Source organism: Muntiacus reevesi, chromosome 17 (genome assembly GCF_963930625.1).
Source record: "Muntiacus reevesi chromosome 17, mMunRee1.1, whole genome shotgun sequence".
Taxonomy (NCBI): domain Eukaryota; kingdom Metazoa; phylum Chordata; class Mammalia; order Artiodactyla; family Cervidae; genus Muntiacus; species Muntiacus reevesi.
This window is the reverse complement of record NC_089265.1, coordinates 36,697,408-36,720,397: the sequence shown is the minus strand read 5'-3', so window position 1 is coordinate 36,720,397 and position 22,990 is coordinate 36,697,408. Positions and strand designations below refer to the sequence as shown.

Below are 22,990 nucleotides of genomic sequence, written 5' to 3'. Positions count from 1 at the left end.
AGACCCAGAGAAAAGCGTTTGCTAAAAGAACTCCATAATGAGGCTAAATCTCTGCTCTGTCTTTTCTCCCTGGGGAAACAGAAGGGAATAAGGAAAACCTGAGTTAAGAAAACAATATCCTGAATTTTGAGGGGTGGGAAAGCTCCTGTGAATTGCAAACTGTTTAACCTGATGTTCCTCTCCAGGTCATTTAACAGAGCAATTGAGAGCAGTCCTAAAATATTTCTTTTAATGACTGCTAGAAACCTGCCAGGACTCTTTAAGTTTAAGGCATTTAAAATTACATTTTTTTCACCTTAGTTATGGTCATTGTGATGATAAAGCAGATAATACTATGTACAGTAGACAGTATAGTGCTATAATATATAGTAAAGATAATAAAGCTTATCTTTATTTCAGAAATGCTAAAGTCGCCAGTAACATTTGAATCATATAGTCAGAGATAGCAGGATAACAGAAAGCATTTAAACCAGTGGCAACTGAAATCAGAAAGTAGTAATTCTTTTGATGAAACAGACTGAGAAGCCAAATGGAGAATAGTGAGGCAAGTCAGCAATTAGTGAAAGCAGGAAGAGATAATAATTACCAGTACAAATTGACTATTTAATATGTTCTAGGTACCTAACTCATTTATCATTCTAACACTACAGTTAAGGATAAGTGTTACTGTGCCTATTTTACAAATGAGGCTTAAGGCTTGACAAGTTATGTAAGCATAACTTAAATCTAGTTAAAACTTTTGGACTCTAAGGCCCATGTTCTTAACTACTATGCTTACCATGTGTTGTTTTGCTAAACCAGACAAGTAAGTACCAATGGGTTGAAGCTACCATGAGATAAATTTGACTTGGTGTAAAGATAATCTTCCCAATAACAGTTTAACTTTCTTATTGTCTAATCACTGCAAGGACCACTTCTGGAAGTAGGAGCTTCCATTCGTAAGTATATTTAACCAAAAGTTAGTTATCTAGCAGGTTACCAATATCAAGAAAAAAAAATATTATTAAAGAGAAAATGGGACATTTCATAATGATAGAGAAAAATCAATTCAGCAGGAAGATGTAACAATCCTAAATGTGTGTACATCTAACCATATAGCTTCAAAGTCTAGAAAATAAAATTTGACAGACCTAAAAGGAGAAATAAACAAATCCATAATCATATTTGGAGATTTCAACTCATCTCTATTACATCTGGTAGAATACCCAAAACGAGAACAAAAGAGTAGAACAGCAATAGCCACCTTGATTGACTTATATAAAACTCATGCCCAACAACTGCAGAATGCACATTATTTCCAAGGGCATGTGAAACATTCATCAAGATAGTCATCTAGCAAAGCTCCTGGAGAAGATACTTCTTGTTGAGCAGGAAGTTGGACTAATTGAATTTTAAGATCACTGCTACCTCTGAAATTCTAAAATTTACTCATATTTTCCTAAGAATATCACCCTCAGTCCAGCTTCCCCATTGTGTGTTGCTGATAATGATGTGTTTTCAACCACTTCCCAAATAAGATGGGGAGACGTCTTTAATGTTATGTAAATGGAGGATGTGGGCTCATGCCCCTCCCCCAGATCTTGCTCGTTCTTTTTTTAAACATTTATTTTATTTTTTCATTGACGAATAGTTGAATTACAATGTTATGTTAGTTTCGTGTGTGATTTAGTTTTATATATATGTATATATATAGATATGTGGTTGTATATATAGATATATTCTTTTTCAGATTCTTTTCCATTATAGGTTATTACATATATTGAATATAATTTCCTGTGCTATACAGTAACTATTTGTAGTTCATCTATTTTATATATAGTAGTGTATATCTAAGGCTCCCCAAGTGGCTCAGTGGTAAAGAATCCCCTTACCAATACAGGAGACATGAGTTTGATCTCTGGGTTGGAAAGAGCCTCTAGAGAAGGACATGTCAACCCACTCTAGTATTCTTGCCTGGGAAATCCCATGGACAGAGGAGCCTGGAAGGCTGTAGTCCATGAGGCAGTAAAGAGTCGGACATGAATTAGTAACTAAACAGCAGCGGCAGTAGTGTGTATCTATTAATCCCAAACTCCTAAATTATCCCTCTGCCCCATTCCCTTTTAATAACCATAACTTTGTTTTCTTTGTCTATGAATCTACTTCTGTTTTGTAAATAAGTTCATTTGTATCATATTTTTAGACCCCATATATAAGTATATCATGATATTTGTCTTTGTCTGACTTACTTCAATTAGAATGCTCATCTCTAGTTTCATCCAAGTTGCTGCAAATGACATTATTTCATTGTTTTTTATGGCTGAGTTATATTTTATACACACAGACACACTTTGGCCTTGGAGTACAAAATGAAGTAGGGCAAAGCTAACAGATTTTGCCAAGAGAACGCACTTGTCATAGCAAACACCCTCTTCCAACAACACAAGAGAAAACTCTACACATGGACATTACCAGATGGTCAATATTGAAATCAGATTGACTATATTCTTTGCAGCCAAAGATGGAGAAGCTCTATAGATTCAGCAAAAACAAGAGCAGGAGCTGACTGTGGTTCAGATCATGAACTCCTTATTACCAAATTCAGACTTAAATTGAAGAAAGTAAGGAAAACCATTTGACCATTCAGGTATGACCTAAATCAAAGACCGTACAATTAATTATACAATGGAAGTGATAAATAGATTCAAGGGATTAGATCTGATAGAAAGAGTGCCTGAAAAACTATGGATGGAGGTTTGTGACATTGTACAGGAGGAATTGATCAAGACCATCCCCAAGAAAAAGAAATGCAAAAAGGCAAAATGGTTGTCTGAGGAGGTCTTACAAATAGCAAGGATAAGAAGAGAAATGAAAGGCAAAGGAGAAAAGGAAAGGTATACCCATTTGAATGCAGAGTTCCAAAGAATAGCAAGGAGATAAGAAAGCCTTCCTCAGTGACCAATGCAAAGAAATAGAGGAAGACAACATAATGGGCAAGACTAGAGATCTCTTCAAGAAAATTAGAGATACCAAGGGAACATTTCATGGAAGATGGGGACAATAAAGGACAGAAATGGTATGGACCTAATAGAAGCAGAAGATATTAAGAACAGGTGGCAACAACACACAGAAGAACTATACAAAAAAGATCTTCATTACCCAGATAACCACGATGGTGTGATCACTCACCTAGAGCCAGACTTCCTGGAATGTGAAGTCAAGTGGGCCTTAGGAAGCATCTCTACGAACAAAGCTAGTGAAGGTGATGAAACTGCAGTTGAGCTCTTTCAAGTTCTAAAAGATGATGCTGTGAAAGTGCTGCACTCAATATGCCAGCAAATTTGGAAAACTCAGCTGTGGCCACAGGACTGAAAAAGATCAATTTTCATTCTAATCCCAAAGAAGGATGATGCTAAAGAATGTTCAAACTGCTGCACAATTTTACTCATCTCACATGCTAGCAAAGTAATGCTCAAAATTCTCCAAGCCATGCTTCAATAGTACATAAACTGTGAAATTCCAGATGTTCAAGCTGGATTTATAAAAGGCAGAGAAACCAAAGATCAAATTGCCAACATCCATTGGATCATAGAAAAAGCAAGAGTTTTTCAGAAAAACATCTACTTCTGCTTTATTGGTTACACCAAAGCCTTTAACTGTGTAGAATCACAACAAACTGTGGAAGATTTTTAAAGAGATGGAAATACCAGACCACCTTACCTGCCTTCTGAGAAATCTGTATGCAGGTCAAGAAGCAACAGTTAGAACCAGACATGGAACTACAGACTGGTTCCAAATCGGGAAAGGAGTATGCCAAGGCTGTGTATTGTCAACCTGCTTATTTAACTTATTTGCAGTGTACATCATGCTGGGCTGGATGAAGCACAATCTGGAATCAAGATTGCTGGGAGAAATATCAATAACCTCACATACACAGATGGCCACCGTTATGGCAGCAAATGAAGAGGAACTGAAGAGACTCTTGATGAAAGTGAAAGAGGAGAGTAAAAAGGTTGGCTTAAAACTCAACATTCAAAAAACTAAGATCATGGCATCTGGTCCCATCACTTCATGGCAAATAGATGAAGAAACAATGGAAACAGTGACAGACTTTTATTTTCTTGGTCTCCAAAATCTCTGCAGATGGTGACTGCAGCCATGAAATTAAAAGACTCTTGTTCCTTGGAAGGAATGCTATGACCAACCTAGACAGCATGTTAAAAAGCAGAGACATTACTTTGCCAACATTGATCTGTCTAGTAAAAGCTATGGTTTTTCCAGTAGTCATGTATGGATGTGAGAGTTGGACTATAAAGAAAGCTGAGCATTGAAGACTTGATGCTTTTGAACTTGGTGTTGGAGAAGACTTTGAGAATCCCTTGGACTGCAAGGAGGTCCAACCAGTCAATCCTAAAGGAAATCAGTCCTGAATATTCTTTGGAAGGACTGATGCTGAAGCTGAAACTCCAATACTTTGACTACCTGATACGAAGAACTGACTCATTGGAAAAGACCCTGATGCTGGGAAAGATTGAAGGCTGGAGAAGACGGGGACAACAGGATAAGATGGTTGGATGGCATCACTGACTCGATGAACATGAGTTTGAGCAAGCTCTGGGAGTTGGTAATGGACAGGGAAATCTGGCATGCTGTGCAGCCCATGGGTCACAAAGAATTGGACACGACTGAGTGACTAAATTGAACTGAACATATACATACACCACATCTTCTTTACCAATTCATCTGTCGATGAACATTTATATTCCTTCCATATCTTGGCTATTGTAAATAGTGCTGTTGTGAACATTGCAGTGCATGTATTTTTTTGAACTAGAGTTTTCATCTTTTCTGAATATATGCCCACAAGTGGGATTGCCGGATCATAGTAATTCTGCTTTTAGTTTAAGGATCCTCTACACTGTTCTCCATCATGGCTATAGCAATTTACATTCCCACCAATAATGTAGGACGGTTCCATTTTCTCCACACTCTCTCCAGTATTTATTCTCTGTAGACTTTTGATGATAGCCATTCTGATTGTGTGAGATGATACTTCATTGCAGTTTTGATTTGAATTTCTATAATAATTAGCTGGGAGGGATTGGGGGCAGGAGGAGAAGGGGACGACAGAGGATGAGATGGCTGGATTGCATCACTGACTCGATGGGCATGAGTTTGAGTAATCGGGAGTTGGTGATGGACAGGGAGGCCTTGGTGTGCTGTGATTCATGGGGTCGCAAATAGTCGAATACGACTGAGTGACTGAACTGAACTGAATAATTAGCTATGTTGAGCATCTTTTCATGTGTCTGTTGTCCATCTGTAAGTTTTCTTTGAAAAAATGTCTATTTAGGTTGTTCTGCCTATTTTTTAATTGGGTTGTTTGTGTTTTTGATGTTGAGTTCTATGAGCTGTTTTTATATTTTGGAAATTAGTCCCTTGTCAGTTGCATCATTTCTTGATTATTCTTTTAGGAGAACATCTCTCCCATCTGCTCCCTTATTTATATAGCCAAAGCCTCAGCCCAGCTCCTGACTCCTGGCCCTCCTACCTCTGAAGTCACCTGTCAACTTGGCAGCCAAGACCTGTATCTTGTCCTAAGCTGCCTTACTGGAGTAGGCCAAGTCCTCATTCATAAGACACTATTCCTATGAATCCATTTATTCTACTTTTTGCCCCTCCCCAATGCCAGAGCTTACAGACATAATCTACAACATACTAGGATGAAATGACAATAAGGGGACATCAAACCAAGGAAAAATAAGTGTAGATAAAGTAACAAAGTGAGATAAAGCAAGTACTTAAAATGCATGCTTCAGGTACTATTGGATTGCTAGAGACAGACCAAAATTGGCTTCAAGGAGACCAGTGAGTCTAACAAGTTCAAGTTCTTCAGAACCTAATTCTTCTCATCTTCTTCCATTTCTGGGTACTCCTAAGTCTCTCTGAAAACATTCCTCTTCCCATATTTGATGCTTCATCCCTAGACTTTTGTACTTACTTAGAGATCCATCCTCTTCTAGTGATTCCAATGCAGAATTCAGAGTGCTGTACCCATGAAGGGCTTGAATTCAAGTCCCCTCAGTCACCCCAGATTCCAGCCATTTCCTTATTTATTCCTGGAGTATGAATTTAGTCTACCACAGAGGGTCTTTGCATGGTTTAAGTGAGAGGAGGTATATTAAGGGGATGGAGTCAGGTTTAGAACTACTCACCCCAGTTGTCTCCAAGTTCTTGACTAAGTGAGCTATACCCAGAGTAATTAGTAGCCAAATGGGAAATGAGCCCCAGTTTTTAAACTAATAACTGAATTAACACGTAATTTTCTCCTTTTGCTTCTCCCCACATTGAGCCTTCTCTTATAATCTGTACTGGGGAACATGACTCAGAATAGGGACTTCTAGTTTCTTATTCCCTTGTCTTAAACTGAGTCCAGATTTGCAAATCAGACCCTGAAGTCACTCATTCATCCAGCCTCATAGATAAGAAAATCTGCCCCACCACTCAGTCACAAACAGAAGCTGGAGTAGTGTGAGTGAGGAAAATGTGAGAGCTTTTTCAGGCAGGCAACCCAGCAGGCCTGGCCAAGTATGCTTAGTGGCATGGAAAAGAGAACTTCAAGAAAAGGCCACAGGTTATAAACAGCTCTTCGAGGTGCAGTCATCCTGCTCTCTGGTGACCCATGACCCAGTGAGTGAAGCAGAAGACCCAGGTTCAATCCCTGGGTAGGGAAGATACTCTGGGGAAGGAAATGGTTATGCACTCCAGTATTCTTGCCTGGAGAATTCCATGGACAGGGGAACCTGGCAGGCTACTGTTAATGGGGTTGCAAAGAGTCAAGAGATGACTGAGTGACTAACACAATCAAATTAGCAACTCATAACATAGACACACAAGGGAGGCTTTCAAAAGGCAAAAGTTGTGGAGAGGGGCTTGAATACTCCTTCCACCTCCATAGAATGTAAAAGTGCAGAACATGAACTCAGTACCTAGAAAACACTTAGTAAGTCATATATATTTGATGTTTTCCATGTGACTGTTACCATTACTTTAGCAGAAAAATCACTTTTCATGATTTGTACTCATTTATACTCCTCCCAAAAATTTAAGAAAAAAATGTTTATTCATATCTGTGCCATATTATGTCTTTAATTCAAAGATTGTATCGAAATTCTATTTCTTAAACAATTTCCTACCTAATGAAAGCTAGTGCCCACCCCCTCTTCCTTTCACCAAAAATCAACAGGTTACTTTTCGCACTCCTTTGTACTTGCATATGTGGCTAACATTTATTTTTAGCTATAGTCTAAAACAGTTGGACAATTTGTCCTTGTATCTTCTTGGTGCTCTCAGTGTCACTTGTATCTGTTTTAGATCTCAGTTTTCTAGAGGGCAAGGAGGAATATCTGGTTAATTCATTCAGCATCCACTGCACAGAATAGTGTGTGTGTGTGGGGGGGGATGTTAGAGAGGAGAAATAACTAATAAATATACTCTATTCTTGAATATTTATAGACAGAATCTAGGTCTTTAAAAAATAATAACACTTATCATGTACCTACTATACGTGCCCTTTTCTGAACACTTTACATGTATTAACTCATTTCATCTTCAAAGTGTTGCCAGAGCTGCTCCAGGTCTTTGCTCAAAACCCATCAACCCCCACCTTCAGCAGGAGTGAACATAAATCTTTACATTAAAGGGTCCAGAGATAAGAAAGGAAGCTGCAGACAAAAGCAAACAAACAACACACAAAAAAACCCCAAATCCAGATGGAACCAGCTGGGGCCAAGATGGCAATGAATCTGACCTCCAACAAATGTCTAGGTCTTTATTTTTCTCCCCTCCTAATCTTGAAGAAGACAGAGGAAAGGGGAAAGTGGAAAGAAAATTTCTTCCCGAAGATGTTAGAAAATACTAAATAAAGTGGGGTGTAGAGGTTATCTAATGATTTTGTTTATCCATCCTCTTTTTTTCTCCAATCTCTGACTGTGAGATAATTTACAGCCACAGATTGTGATAGGATAAAGCACCACTGAGATTTGGAATCAAGCCTCGATTGTGCATAATTGGCTCCACCAATTAATAACCCTGTGACTTAGACTGAAATAAACCTCTCTAGCCTCAATTATCTTCAACAAAAATTGGGAATATTGACAATGCTGTTTTGTTGTAAAAATTAAATAATTCAGTGATGTAAAAGAGCATGATATTTGGGACACAGGAAATGTTTTAAAAGTTAAAACCATTATTATTTAATATTGATAATGATAATTTATTTCATATGACATTAAGTACAGGGATCTATAGGAATCAGGAAAAGAAAGACTTATTTCTTCATTTTTTTTTGTCCCAGCTTCCTACAAGAAAATACACACTCGCCACCTCAGGGTCCCAGGGACAGATGAGGTGGAGCTCACCTGCCAGGCTGAAGGCTATCCCCTGGCAAAAGTGTCTTGGCTAAACGTCAGTATTCCTGCCATCACCAGCCATACCAAGACCTCTGAAGGCCTCTACCAGGTTACCAGTGTTCTGCGCCTAAAGCCACACCCAGGCAGGAATTTCACCTGTGTGTTCTGGAATGCCGATATGAAGGAATTCACTTCAGCCACCATTGTCCAAGGTAAGAGCTGCCCACCCTTCCTAGCTCTACGAGTTAGGGTTCAGGCAAGAAATGGATGGCACAGTCAGAATGAGTAACCTGAGAAGAGTGTAATAAAGGTAGTGATTAAGGTTTAGAGAATCTACTAAAAGGAATATAGAGCCCCTGGGACTTCCAAAATCGTGGAGCTGTACCTCGCCTGAACCCAGGAGAGGCTGCTGGAAATTGGAAAAGGGACCTGGGGCCTCCAGTACAGGGGTGCTGCCACCTGCAGCCACTCCCAAGAGCAGAAGGTGATGAAATGATGCCCAAACATTGTTCTCCCACCCTCCTGCTGGAGCCTTCCACTGGCAGAACCCAGGTGAGGTCAGAGAACAAGGAAGTCCTCTGATATGTTCATAAGGTCAGCCTCTCAGGGCTTAGAGGTCAGAGAACAAGGAAGTCCTCTGATATGTTCATAAGGTCAGCCTCTCAGGCCTTAGAGTGCAGTGAATGGACCCAAAGAGGAAACTGAAAATACCCAGCATAAGGGCGGATCACTTTGATTCAGGCATAATGCCATGAGTCAACAGTATGAATATTACTTTGCTGGCTTTTCTGCCAGCCAAGTGGTTTTAGAGTCTTCCAGGAAAACTGACCTCTTTATAAAACTTATTTACAGACTTCTGTGGCTACGCTGAATCCTGTATTTTAGAACTTCATGCATCAGTAAAATTTATAACAGTTCTCATGGTCTGCTTATTTTTTATCTGCTAAGAACATTCATTTGACAAATAAGAGCAGCTAACATTTAGTATCAGATCATTTAGTATGAGCTAACATTTAGTATCATAATCACTTTGTGAGACAAGTCATTTTTTTGCAAAGGCATAAGTCTCCTATTGTTCCACAACCATCACGGGCTTTATTTTTTTTAAGAACTTTATTTATTTATTTAGCCATGTCAGGCCTTAGTTGTGGCATGTGGGTCTTTCTTTGCAATGCATGGACTCTTTAGTTGTGACACACAGGCTTAATTGCCCCACTATATGTCAGATCTTAGTTCCCCGACCAGGAATCGAACCCATATCCCCGCATTGCAAGGTGAATTTTTTAGCACTGGGACACCAGGGGAGTCCCCACTGTGGGCTGTAGACAACACAAATTTATTAGTTCATACTTTTGGAGGTCAAAAGTCTGAAAAGAGCTTTACTGGGCTCAAATCAAGGTGTCACGGGATTGTAGAGGCTCTAAGAGAGAATTCATTTTCTGGATTTCTCCATCTTTGGGAGGCCACCTGCATTCCTTGGCTCATGGCCTTTTCTTCCACCTCCAAAGCCAGCATTAGATTTCTACTTCTGTCATCACATCTCTTTCTTTAACTCTTTTGCCTCTCTCTTCTACCTCTTAAGGACCACTGTGATTACATTAGATGCCTCCCCCCAATACATGCCTCAACCTAATAATTCAGGATAGTTTTCCCATTTCAAGGTCCTTAGTATAATCACATCTGCACAATCCTTTGTTATGTAGGGTAATGCATTCACAGGTTTCAGAACATGGACATCTTTAAGAGGAGACTTTATTCTGCTATCTTACCAATAAAGGATGTAATTTCAGAACAAAGACAGTCTAGGTTAAATTTGACTTTACAGAAGATTTGCTATATTGTCATTATATTCCACTATTTGCTGTCTGTCTTAGTTAGATAAAAGAGCCTATGATGAGGACTTGTGTGGCATGCAGGCATTTAGGTGGTGACCCCAAGGGGCAGAAGTGAGAGGTTCAAAAATTAAGACAGGAAAGAAGGAAGAGAAAATAGAAGCGTGCATTATCCCAATTGTTGACATGAACAGTAGAAGCTGAAATACTCAAGAACCTCATGAGAAGTGTATAGATCATCTCCTAAAGGTTTACTCAAAAGAGCTTCAGACTTAAGGACTAATCTATCTGCTTTCACCCCCAGTGGTGAGCAGTTGTCCCCAGGAGTGTAACTTCCTTCTGCTGTGAGTTATGCATGCATGTGGGCTGAGAGAGCTCCCCCAGCATCTATGGCATCAAAGTCATTTCAGGGCAGGAAGCAATTTGTCCAACTGAGGGAGTCACTGACCATGAAGTGATTTGAGGCCCACCCAGACTTCTACCCAATGTGTGGCTAAACTCAGAAGAGAGGCTGAGAGAAAATGAGGCAGGACAACAGTAGTCAATCCCTTGCACTGCTCAAGTCTGTCCCTTCATGCCCTATATTCAAACTAATACTGTCTCTGAGCCTTTGGGCAGGTAAGTAGCTACTATCTCAGCACAAGATACATATACCAGAGTTCATGAAACAAGTTACAGTTCCTGCTGCTGCAACTGATCCCAAGCCATAGTTGATATTTGTCATCTCTCTCATCCAGCATACATTCTAGCTTTTCCTCACTCAGCATTTCAGATGGGATAGTTTGTTTGCCTGGAGGGTGGAGGGAAGGAGGGGTGTGGGGGTTACTCAGACTTTCAACACTGGGAGACCTGAGCCGTTAGTTGCCTCACCCTCAGCAGACTGCAGTTGCTGCAATTGCCTTTTTATTGTTATCACTGAGTATGGAAGTAATGAGACTCAGAGAATCAGTGGATCCCTGAGTTCCAGACAGTCTTCCCTGCCTCCATTGTGTAGCAGCATTGGAGTTCTTCATGGGAACCATTACTTTGCCAACAAAGGTTCGTATAGTCAAAGCTACAGTTTTTTCAGTAATTATGTATGGATGTGAGAGTTGGACCATAAGGAAGGCTGAGCACCAAAGAATTGATGCTTTTGAACTGTGGTGTTGGAAAAGACTCTTGAGAGTCCCTTGGACTGCATGGCGATCAAACCAGTCAATCCTAAAGGAAATCAATCCTGAATATTCATTGGAAGGCCTGATGCTGAAGCTCCAATACTTTGGCCACCTGATGCGAAGAACTGACTCATTAGAAAAGGCCCTGATTCTGGGAAAGATTGAAGGCAGGAGAAGGGGATGACAGAGGATGAGATGGTTGGATGGCATCACTTACTCAATAGACATGAGTTTGAGCAAGCTCTGGGAGATGGTGAAGGACAGGGAAGCCTGACATGCTGCAGTCCACGGGGTCACAAAGAGTCAAACACGACTGAGAGACTGAACAGCAACAACATGGGAATCAAGATCAGTTTCTCTACCAGTATTATGATTCTTTGCTTTGCCCGCTGGCCTGACAGTGAATAGAGCTCAAGCTGACTAGGCAGTAGCTATAACTTTACATGTGGTAGAACATGTCCCTTGGTACACAGCCTCCTTGTTACCCTTTCCTCACCCTGTACTCTCTGAACCTACTTGCACCTCTCTGGTCACCATGACTTCTTTGCTCAGGCAGTTTCTTCCACACAAAATATCATTCTTCATTGTCTTCACCAGCTCTCAGGGTAGTTGAAGTAACTCCAGAGTGCAAGGCATCTTTTCTTCATCTCACCTCCTAAGACCTATTTCTTTGCTTGCCTGCAACTATGCTTGTCTTTTCTCTTTCATTGCTTTTTTATTTTCCATGGATTTTAATTGTTCACATGAGTCTTCTTTATATCCAAACTAAAGTAAAACCTGAGTGCTCTGCCATGGTAAGTGCTCAGTAAATGTTAGATTAATGGCTTGGAGACTTACTCTTGGACTACCCCAGTCCCATCATCCCAGCTGCCAGTCTGTGTGGATACAAATGATTACCTAGTTTGTGGTACAAATACCAGCAACAAGATGACCAAAGTCACACATCCTCCCACGGTTCCTTTCTCCTATTTCTGAAAGACATTTTTAAGTTGTCTTATGACTGTGCTCTTTCTCATAAATTGGCTCCTAACTGCTGACTTCTGTGACCCACACATACTTCTTCAGAAGTCAATGAATAAAACACATACAGTAGTGAGAGTCTGGGGTTTGAGGTGCTCCAGTAGCTCCAGAATAGATGACTGAACATCCTAATTTTCAGTCAGAAATTAAGGAGCAGTGACACCATTTTCCTTTTGAAACAGGGTTCCTTCTACTCAGCCAGTGATCCATTTTCATTAGGAAATATAATGAGATGGGAGCACAAGAAAACTATAACAAGACCCTTGTAGGGTTAGCAGAGAAGCTCTCCCAGGAGACTTGGAGGTGACTCTCTGGCAGTGCTCAGGAGCACGGGCTCTGAGGTCAGATGGACAATAATTTCAAATCCTCTCTCTGCTACCTACTAGCTTTGAGAACATGAACATATGACTGAGCCACTCTAGAACTCAGCCTCTCATCTGTAGAATAAGGATAAATAATGATAGATACCTAATAGAGTTGTCATGAGGATTAAATGAAATATGTAAAGTCTGTCAGTCAGAAAGTCAGAAAGGATAGAAACAGAAAAACAAACAAACATGGTTTGTCCAGCAAGAAGTCTGGTTTCCTTATAAGTGCATGAGACTGTGGATAAGGACAGATCCAATATTTTTCCCATCCAATGAGGACATCTCATTGTTAAGTAACATGCAATTATTATAAAATAGTCTAGAATAATATGCATTAGGATTTAGGCTAAGAGACCTCAAAATACAGTGGTGTAAAGCAGGAGTATTCTTTTTGATGTCACATTCAGAGATAGAAGGTGGGTCAGAGCAGGTAAGTTGCTGTACTCTATCAAGTCATTCGGCAAGCTAGGTTCTTTCCATCTTATTGCTCTGGCACTCTCCAGGATGTTACCCTGTTGAAAGCTGGGTCACTGCCACATTCATGTTTCAGCCCACAGAAAGAAAAAGATACACCCAGTGTTTTGAAGGTCAAAACACAAAAAGCCCATTCTCTAGGCCTGAACTTAGTTCACATGGCTGGCCACACCTAACTGCAGGGAAGGCTTAGACATGTAGTCTCAGAGAAACCATGTGTCCAGCTAGCACCTAGCTAATACTAGAGAAGAAACAGAGAATGGATTTAACAGTCTGCCAGAAGATTTAACGATAAGAAAGATTGGGCAAGGTAGACTAGATGGACAGATAGTCAATTCAGTCCAACAAATCCTTATTGACACCTTTCATCTAGCTGGTGCTTGGCTCTATAGGGGATTCAGAGATGACTTTGCAAAAGTCTTTGTAACTTCATGTACTTACATTCTAAGCAGACTGATGTCTTATTGCATGTTCAGTGTTAGAAAATCTTTAAGCATAAGTAGAATTTGTGTATGGAAGGAATTGTGAGGGAACCTTACAAGGTTTTGCATAAAGGACAAGGGTTTGCATAAAGCCACTGAGGTAAGGACATCTCCTGCTGTGGGGGCAGTAAGAACTCCTTGACTTATGGTGCTGCACGCAGCAAGTGCTTAATAAGTGCTTCCTGTGTGTGTGTGCTCAGTCACTCAGTTGTGTCCAACTCTTTGCAACGCCATGGACTATAACCCACCAGGCTCCTCCATCCATGGAGTTTTCCAGGCAAGAATACTGAAGTGGGTTGCCATTTCCTATTCCAGGGGATATTCCCAATCCAGGGATTGAACCTGAATCTCTTGCATCTCCTGCATTGGCAGGCAGATTCTTTACTACTGCGCCACCTGGGAAGCCCCAGTAAGCACTTCCAAGAAGATATTAGTTACTATGGGTTTTGTGTGATATGCTGTTAACTAGATGTATTGTGGTGATTATTTACAGTGTATACAAATATCAAATCTTTATGTTGTATGCCTGAAACTAATACGTTATATGACCATTTTACCTCAATTAAAATTTAAAAATACGGATTATCCAACGTGTAGATGAACCAAACTTCTTAATGCTTTTTATCTTTATGTTCACTACAATCTTAAACTTAGAGACAAATACCTGTGGGGCCTGAGCCTTGAATCAGACAGATCTGGGTTTGCGATCCTGGTTTGGCCACTTACTTAGCAGTGATGTGTGCATGTGTGCTCAGTCACTAAGTCGTGTCTGACCCTTTGTGATCCCGTGGACTTCAATCCCCCAGGCTCCTCTGTCCAAGGGATTTCCCAGGCAAGAATACTGGAGTGGGTTGCCATTTCCTTCTCCTGGGGATCTTCCTGACCCAGGAATCGAACTCGCATCTCCTACTTGGCAAATGGATTCTTTACCACTGAGCCACCAGCCCATTAGCAGTGATGACCTTAGATCTTGGAACCTTACTTTCTCAACTCTAAGATGAGAGCCTCAAATTAAATGACATCTAGTCCCTTCTTAGCTAAAATTGTCTGTGGTACTCAGATAACACTATGATGGGGAAGGGGGAAGACAGATGGCAGGACTGAGCCCTTCTTCAAGAGCAGTTCTGCCAGACTTTTCCAGGACCAGGCTGTGACGTTTATTCTTTTTTTGGCTGTGCCCAGGCCCTCAGCAGTGAAAGTGCAGACTCCCCAGCCACTAAACAGCCAGAGAATTCCCTGTTATGTTTATTCTTTATGAGTTACTCCATAAGGCAAAATTCAGCATGTTGGAAAGGGCACAGTTTACTTGAGTATGCTTCCATCTCCCTGTAGTGAACCCCCATCCAGGCCTGTCCTTAGTCAGTCTGGAGCCCTCATTCTAACCAGAGCACTCCTTTACAAGGCTTTCCCCAACCTCCAAACTTACTCTTCTCATCCACCTCTCTACTAAACTCATCTCTTCCTCAGTGCCAGACCTTGATTCTCTGAGAAAAGGAAAATGACTAGTTGTAATGATTCACGTTAAGGTATGATATTCTGTTTTTTCAAAAGGATCCTCTTAATCCTGGAGATTGAATAACTGATCAGATATATTCTAAGCATCATGAATGCTTGACAGTGGAGAAGGAGACATATTTGGGCTGAGGGACTATCCTACTATAAAAAGAGAGATGATGAAGGAAAAAGAGCAAGGAAGGAAGGAAGAAAAAGAAAGAAAGGAGGAGAAAGGAAGGGGAAGGGAGGGAGGAAGAAAGAAGAGAAAGAAAGAGCACATAATACAAGAAGTATATAAGAATGGTGAAAAACATGGAGTGTTTTTCGGGCAGCCTGGACTATATCTCAGCTATGTCACTTAATGTGTAATTTTAGGAAAGTGTGCTAGGTCTCCGTGCCTCACTTTCTTCATCAGTAAAATGAGGGTTATAGTACAGCCTGCCTCATAGGGTGGTCATGAAGAGTAAAGGAGCTAATACAGACGTGATTCATATACATTCAGCATTCACAGAAAAATACCTGGCATGGAGTAAATGTTCAATGCAAGTTGGTCATGTTAGTTATAACTCAGTTACTTGGCTACATTGTTGGGTTGCCTCAGAGTTACCATGCAATGGGATTCTCGTGCTTTTTCTTTCTGCCAGGTCCTATGGAAGACCCCAAGATCCCTCCATCTTCACTGCTTCATGTTTTCATTCCCTCCTTCATCATTGCTTTCATTTTCATAGCCACAATCGTAGCCCTAAGAAAACGACTCTGGCAGAAGTTGTATCCTAGAGAAGGTAAGTGAGTTTTGTTCATGGTAACCAAGTAGTCTGGGTGTCTGCAGTGTGAGGCCCTGCTTGGCCCCGCCGACCTGTAGCTTCACACTGTGTCCACTCAGGGCTCATGAGTTTCTTGGAGCTTGTCCTGATGATTGTTTCCCAGAAGAAAATGCCTCTGGTCTTCAGTAAGATGCAATGTTTTTTTTGAATAAAAATATTGATAAAAGTAAAAATTAAGAAACTGAATATTTTTAAATGAGTGTTTCATTCCTGTAGCTGAAATGGTTTGCTTTGTTCTCTGAGCCAAGAAGTGTCATCAGCCTCATGAGATCAGTGTTATTTGGGCAATGCAGACAGTTGTGCAGTCAGAGTTCACTGGTGGGAAGATGGCAGGATCCTTCATGAGGACTCCTTTAGCTTTCATTCCTCCTTTGCCCCTTCTGGGTCTGAGCTGGGCTGAGCCGTCCTCTTACCCACAGGAATCTGAATCTTCTGGTTGGATAAGGAAAGGAAAGAAGTGTGAGGCCATCTGGCGTAGGGAAAGCACCTGACTGGTGGTATCCTGAGATGTTTCAGCAGCTCCCTCCTCAGCCCATCACAGGCTCACCAACCCACTCCATTCTACAGTGAGACAGAGCATGCCTGTGGTGTCTGAATCCAGGCCAGAATACCTGCAAGCCCATCTGGTGCTTTCCTACACAGCACCCAGTGAGCCTCCTCCCAAGATCTATACACAGTCTATAGTAAAGGAAATAACAGCTAGAAATAATTCACTAAGAATTTGAAGTGGTCACTATTTGAGGACTGGGGGGCTTTTCAGTGATTGTTATCCTACATTTACAGTCTAGCTTCTGTATTCTCATCTGCCATGAAATACTGTCATCATCTATTTGTCCGTTGACCTATGTGTGCATTAGCTTGGGTAGTGACCACAAACCCTCTTCTGTAGAATCCAAGATCCATGAACTGTTGTCAAAAGAAAGAGGAAGGTTGGGGAGGAAGGAAGAAGGGAAGAAGGGAGGGAGGAAAGGAGAAAAAATGGGATGGGGAGAAAGAATGAAATTAGAGGAATTATAGGGTCTTGCCCAAAAAATCTTGGACTAAACAGACTCTCTTCTGCAAATCTGTGACTTCAAAGAGTCATGACAGATGCAGTTCATCAGAACCTTATCTTCTGCATTCTTTTTCTTTTTTTTTTTTTTGGCTGCACTGGGTTTTCGTTGCTGCATGGGCTTTCTCTAGTTGTGGCAAGCAGGGGCTACTCTAGTTGCACTGCATGGGCTTCTCATTGTGGTGACATTTGCTGTGGAGCACAGGCTCTAGAGCATGTGGGTTTCAATAGTTGTGGCATGCAGGCTTAGTTGCTCTGTAGCATGTGGAATCTTCCTGGGCCAGGGATCAGAAACATGTCCCATACACTGGCAGGCAGATTCTTAACCACTGGACCACCAGGAAACTCCTGCATTCCTCTAGTACCTCCCTCATGTGTACCCCTCAGATGCAATTTTACAAACAAGGTTCCAGGCTTGGGGCCTGAGAACCCATTAGGCACCTCATAAATGAGTAGCGTGTTTTTCATCCTTACTCTCTGAGGAAATGAAATAGAGCCACATTTCTTAAAGATAGAGTGGAGAAAAGAAATCTTCCCCTCATCCCTCATCCCAATTTCAAGTGTAAGTAGCACCAAGCTGGGTGTGAGTCTCAGGCACCAACTAGAGTGGGAGAGATTTGTTACTAGTAAGAGTTAAGTAAATACATTTTCAAGTGATTTATTTTTTAATAAACTAGAGCGAAATCACCATTGCTATGTAATAGCCCTCCTCTGTAACTCTTGTGCTTTGGGATCTGCTCTCTTAGAAGGGAGTACACAAATACACATGAATTCAAGGACTATGGTTTCTCTTTTTCATCAGTATATGTCCAGTGTCTAAAACATTACCTGGCATATACAACAAAATTGTTCAATAAAATTTTAGACTTTGAACCTCTGATACGCAGATATGTGTGCTAACCTGCTCTGTACAACATGGCCATATGTGGTTACTTAAATTAAACAAAAATTCAAGTCCTGGGTCATATTTTAAGTGCTCACATATTGTAAGTGTTCAATAGTCACATGGGGCTAGTAGCTACTGTATGGGATTGAGAAGTATTTCTAATTTCTATTGGATTTAATAAACATAATATGGTATTTCAATAAATATGATCATAAAAAACCTAACATATTAGAAGAATTACTATAAAAATTTCTAATGTTTGCACTTTATTTCTATACCTATCTCCTTGTGGACTGTTAATAATCAACTCGCCCACCAGTACTAGCCTCTGCACCACATTTTGCCCTAAAAGACTGAGCTAGAGCTTTGCAGAGATTTAAACCAAAGGCCAAATATATTGACTAATGCTTGCATGAGAACCACAGAGAATGACAGCACTGACCTCAGGCATTAGAGTCCTTCACTGAATCTCCAACATTCAAGGGCAATTCCTATAGCTTAGCCATTGACCCCTTTCAAATATAAATGCTCTTGGAGGAGATTGCAATGCTGGATAGAAGCCCTCGAAATCTGGGCCAAGGTCAGGATGAATACAAAGGAGTTATTAAGAAGCTGACAAACAGAACAAAACCAGAGTAGGGATGGACTGAGTTCAGGAACCCAAGCAACTGCAGGACATGGGTATTGAACCCTGTAAGAAAAGCAGAATAAGAGGGAGTATGTGAAACCAGGGCTTGATAAAGAGATAAAGCCAGGGAAACAATGATTAGCAGCAACCCATCTTGTGAACTTGTGTTTCTGCTACCAAAGTTACTTTGAACCAGTATCAGTCAATGACACCTTAGTGCAGATTTATTGATTAGACCTTCTGCTCTGTGTAGGGGAGAAAGGAAGGAAGTGGCATTCAAGACTAAAGTAGAACAGGGAGAGAGAATTTCAAAGGTATTTCCTGGGCCAAATACCCAAATTAGCAGTCCCTCAACCTCTGAGGACCTGGGGGCTTGGGCAGACAAGGGAATGGGAAGTAAGCAGAGGCCTTCTTTCTTCACAATTTTCTCCTAAGGGTATGGTTTTAGTTTGTAGCCAGCCTGAGGTCTCAAACCATGGTGGAAAGTTATTCTTCTCTGTGTGGATTTATTTGAATTTACTTTTCGTTCTGCCATCATTTCACCTATAAACAGAACAGTTTCCTCGTTAATCTTAACCCATCCCTGGAATTTTTCTTTTTCAGATGCAACAAAAAGATCTGCCACCATGGTAAGGAAAGAAGTAGACAGAGCTGTGAGTAATCATGATTTTTCTTTTCTGTTTCACCTTCTTTTCTCTTCCAGATTAAATTAAGAAATAAAACCTCTGCTTTGTTGCACCAAGGGCCAATAGCCTGGGAAGAATCTTCCTGCTAAGTGGCATTTAGTTTCTCTTGCAATCCTGCATTGTTCCATACGTTTTTTGGAAAATAAAGATGATGTCAGTTGAATAGCCACAGAACAACTATATAGCCTTTAGTCTGTCTATATTCCTAAGCACTCCTAGAAAATAATGCACAGACATCTGGGCTCAAATTAGAAACATGGTTAAATTTAACAGCAAAAGGAAGATAGTCTACTGTTACACAATCAGCAGCTGGGGTTTTTAGTCATTAAGTACACTGTGGGTTGTGGGTTAAGGGTATTTCTGGAGATTGTAGAAGTCTCTTCATGAGATTGAAAGGCTTGGAGCTAGAATTTGTGGGAGAGTATGTGATCTAGAGGTCAGGAGTAGCAGGGTTGCTGAAACCATTCAGCTTCATCAGATGAAAAGCATAGACACTGGGGAAGTGGTCTGTTGGAGATTCACAGATCTAGGTCACATTGTAAAATGGGTATTTCTGGCTCTCTTGGGAAAGCTGCCTTTGCCTGTAATCTAGGGATCACATGGTGTCACACATGACTTTATGAGTTCACCAAAATAGTGATAGGCAATTCATAGACATTTCTAAATAACTTAGTATTATCAGCTGCTCAAAATATTAAGAACTGTTTACTTTTAAATTCTTTTGAATATATTGCCCAGATTCCAGTGACACCAATTGTGAAAATAACCCTAGAAAATGTTCAAATACCAGGGTCTGCATTTGGCTTATCTATCACACATGGCAGTTCATAAGCACAAAATATGACTTAAAAGAATGAAATGAAAAGAGGCTCCTGCACCCTCCCTGTCTCCACTACTCCCCTGAAAGAGATTCTTGAAAATACATCCTGTCGCTATAGACTCATTCCTGGACCCAGTGCCAGGGAAGAAATGCAGCCTAAGCCGGCTGTGCTTGACATCCCATTACCTGAGCTTTTCTGAATCATGAGACAACTTTCAGATCAACACTGGAAGTTCTGATACAAATATTTGTTTCTTGGGAAACAAAAATCCCATATTCCTATAAATTGATCTCCTTGGCCTCCAGGTGAATTCCCATGAGAGAGGCCCAATATTTACTAAACTTCATAAGGTCAAAATGTTTGAATAAGTGACTCCTTCAGCTGCTCAGAATAAGGAAGAAATAGTGAAAAATGTGAGCACAGAAGTAATAAACTCAGATGCCCTTCAGGCCAGTGATGAAATGAGTAACAACTGTCTAGTATAACCAGATAGGGAGTGGGGGAGGGGAGGGATTGTGACAAATTGGAGAGCATTTTCCCTGTCAGTTTAGCACTAGCCTTACATTGCCAGAGAAGATAGAAATCCAGATTTTTATATAAAACATCTTAATTATTAAATGCTAGCTGAAAGTATTTCAAATAGCAAACAAACTAAACAAAACATGCCTGTAGGTTAATTGAGCCTATCAATCAGTTTTCAAGTCCTTTCCTAGAAACATGATATTGTAAGGGAAGAGTTTAGAATCTGAGTAATGAAGGCAGAAACACCTATTTGAGGAATTGATCTTTATCATGTACATACGTACATGACATTATTTTATGGTCTATTAGTACTTGTTTTGATTGCATTCAAAGTTATTTTCAGGTTGATTGAAGTCTTTCTAATCTTGTTTAGAGCTGCATAAAATATAGAACTTGGTTGATAATCACCAGCAAAGTATTAAAGGAAAAATTATTTTTATTTAGTATAATGTCTTATGGTTTTGTCAAAGCAGATACAAATGTGTTAGATTTTCAGTAGATGCTTTTTTTTAAGTTCTTCCCTAAAAAGTTGCTCATCAGTTATTAACTCTTTATTGAGAATTGATTTAACATTTGGAATAATATCCCCTGGGAAGAAGAGGGAACAGGACATGGAAATACTGATTTGAGGGATAGAAAGAGAAGAGATCTGGGACCAAGTGTTTGGACAGCTAAGAAAACTTGGAATGTGTTGTTGGGGATGAAGGGCGCTTCATGCTCCTCCAGAAAAACAACCACAGAACCACTTGCTGTTTAGCCACTAAGTCACATCCAACTCTTCTGTCATCCCATGGACTGTAGCCCACCAGGCTCCTCTGTCCATGGGATTTCCCAGGCAAGAATACTGGAGTGAGTTGTCATTTCTGTCTCCAGGGAATCTGCCCAACCCAGAGATCAAACCCATGACTCCTGCATTACAGGCAGATTCTTAGCCTGAAAAGTATGAAATCTGTAGGGCTGGCAAGTTGGGAACTCAGGTAGGATTTTTTATATTACAATCTTGAGGCAGAATTCCTCCTTCTCTGATTGCTGTTAAGGTCTTCAACTGATTGGATGAAGCCCACCCACATTATGGAAGGTAATCTATTTAAAGTTAGCTGATGGTAAATGTTAATTACATCTATTATATGAAATACCTTCAGAGCAACATCTAGACTAACATTTCACCAAATAGCTGGGCACAGCAGTCTAGCCAAATTAACATAAAATAAACCATCACAGGCATCAAGAAATGAGGGAGACAGTCTTGCCGGGAGTAAGTCAGTTTGTCAGACTTCCTGGAGTCTTTGAAAATACAAGTATGTGGCCATCTATTTTCTGGTCACTGGAGTTGTCCAAATGACCAGGACTTTGTCTAATAATACCTGCTCATCCATTCAGCTACCACTCCAGATTTGCATGTAGACTATTTAGGGGTTTTTGTTTATTTCAGCAAGATGTTTTTCCCTCAACTCCCTGCCTGTCAACCATTCAGTAACAAAAGGCATCTGTGACATCAGAATCTACTACTTTGTATATTTTGAAGTAATGAATATCTGAGTAGATCTAGAGGGGTAAAAAAAACCCCAAACTTGTAGTCAAGAAATTACTTGATAAAGTCAAACAAATTTTTTGAAAAAAAAATTTTTACTTGTCAGTAAAATGAACAAATTATAAGAGCTGGATTTGACTTATCTAATATCTTGTTTCATTGCCAATACCCAATGAGAACTATAGATAGATATGTATAGCTGTGCATTGATAGCTTTGGGAAGTCCCCTTGAACGGAGCAGCACACACTGCAAGATCTGATTCCCCCTACACTGTTTTCATCAGGCCAATCTCCTGTCTCTTGACTAGATTTGAGCTCTTTTGCATGGCTTTTCAGGCCATCCTTCTCCCTTTCCTGTTCCCAAGCCGTGCTCATTCCTACCTTTGCCCCTTTGTTCATGTTGTGTCTCCTGCCTGGAATGCCCTCCTCATTCCTTCTTGCTGACTCAAACTCAAACTTCTTGTAGGATCTGCCTTCGTATAGAATAATAGGTTAGCGTTATTATTGTTTTAATGCCAGACCACTGTTCTAAACACTCTAGAGGTACATTTAATTTTCACAGTAGCCCTACGAGGTATATACTTCTCCCCACCACCTCCAGTCTCAGAGGTAAGGAGATACTTGTGCAAGGTCATATGACTAGTGAATGCATGGGCCAGAAAATGGACCCAAGTATGCCAGTACAGAGCCCATGCCTATACACTAAGCTCTACTCCCTTTCTTAGTCTGTAAGACTGTCTCTGCAGCTCAGCCTTCTTTGTTTTTCCCTCTGCATTGTACACACAGTCTGTACCACTCTCAATGCGTGGTCACAGCATTATTTCCTG

At 40.5% G+C, this 22,990-nt stretch overlaps 1 protein-coding gene across 3 annotated transcripts in view; it reads left to right on the top strand.

Moving 5' to 3' along the window:
* The window catches only part of PDCD1LG2 (programmed cell death 1 ligand 2), a 57,731-nt gene that overhangs the window by 25,068 nt on the left and 9,673 nt on the right, over positions 1-22,990 (top strand). For 2 of the 3 annotated variants that reach the window (XR_010659504.1, XM_065908042.1), the window contains exons 4-6: positions 8,336-8,602; positions 15,859-15,996; positions 19,207-19,256. Coding sequence is in view for 2 of the 3 variants with exons in the window: in XM_065908042.1 (XP_065764114.1) it covers positions 8,336-8,602; positions 15,859-15,996; positions 19,207-19,256 (455 nt within the window). In the remaining variant the exon portion in view is untranslated. The remainder of the gene's footprint in view (positions 1-8,335; positions 8,603-15,858; positions 15,997-19,206; positions 19,257-22,990) is intronic. The other variant, XM_065908043.1, reaches the window with a different exon arrangement.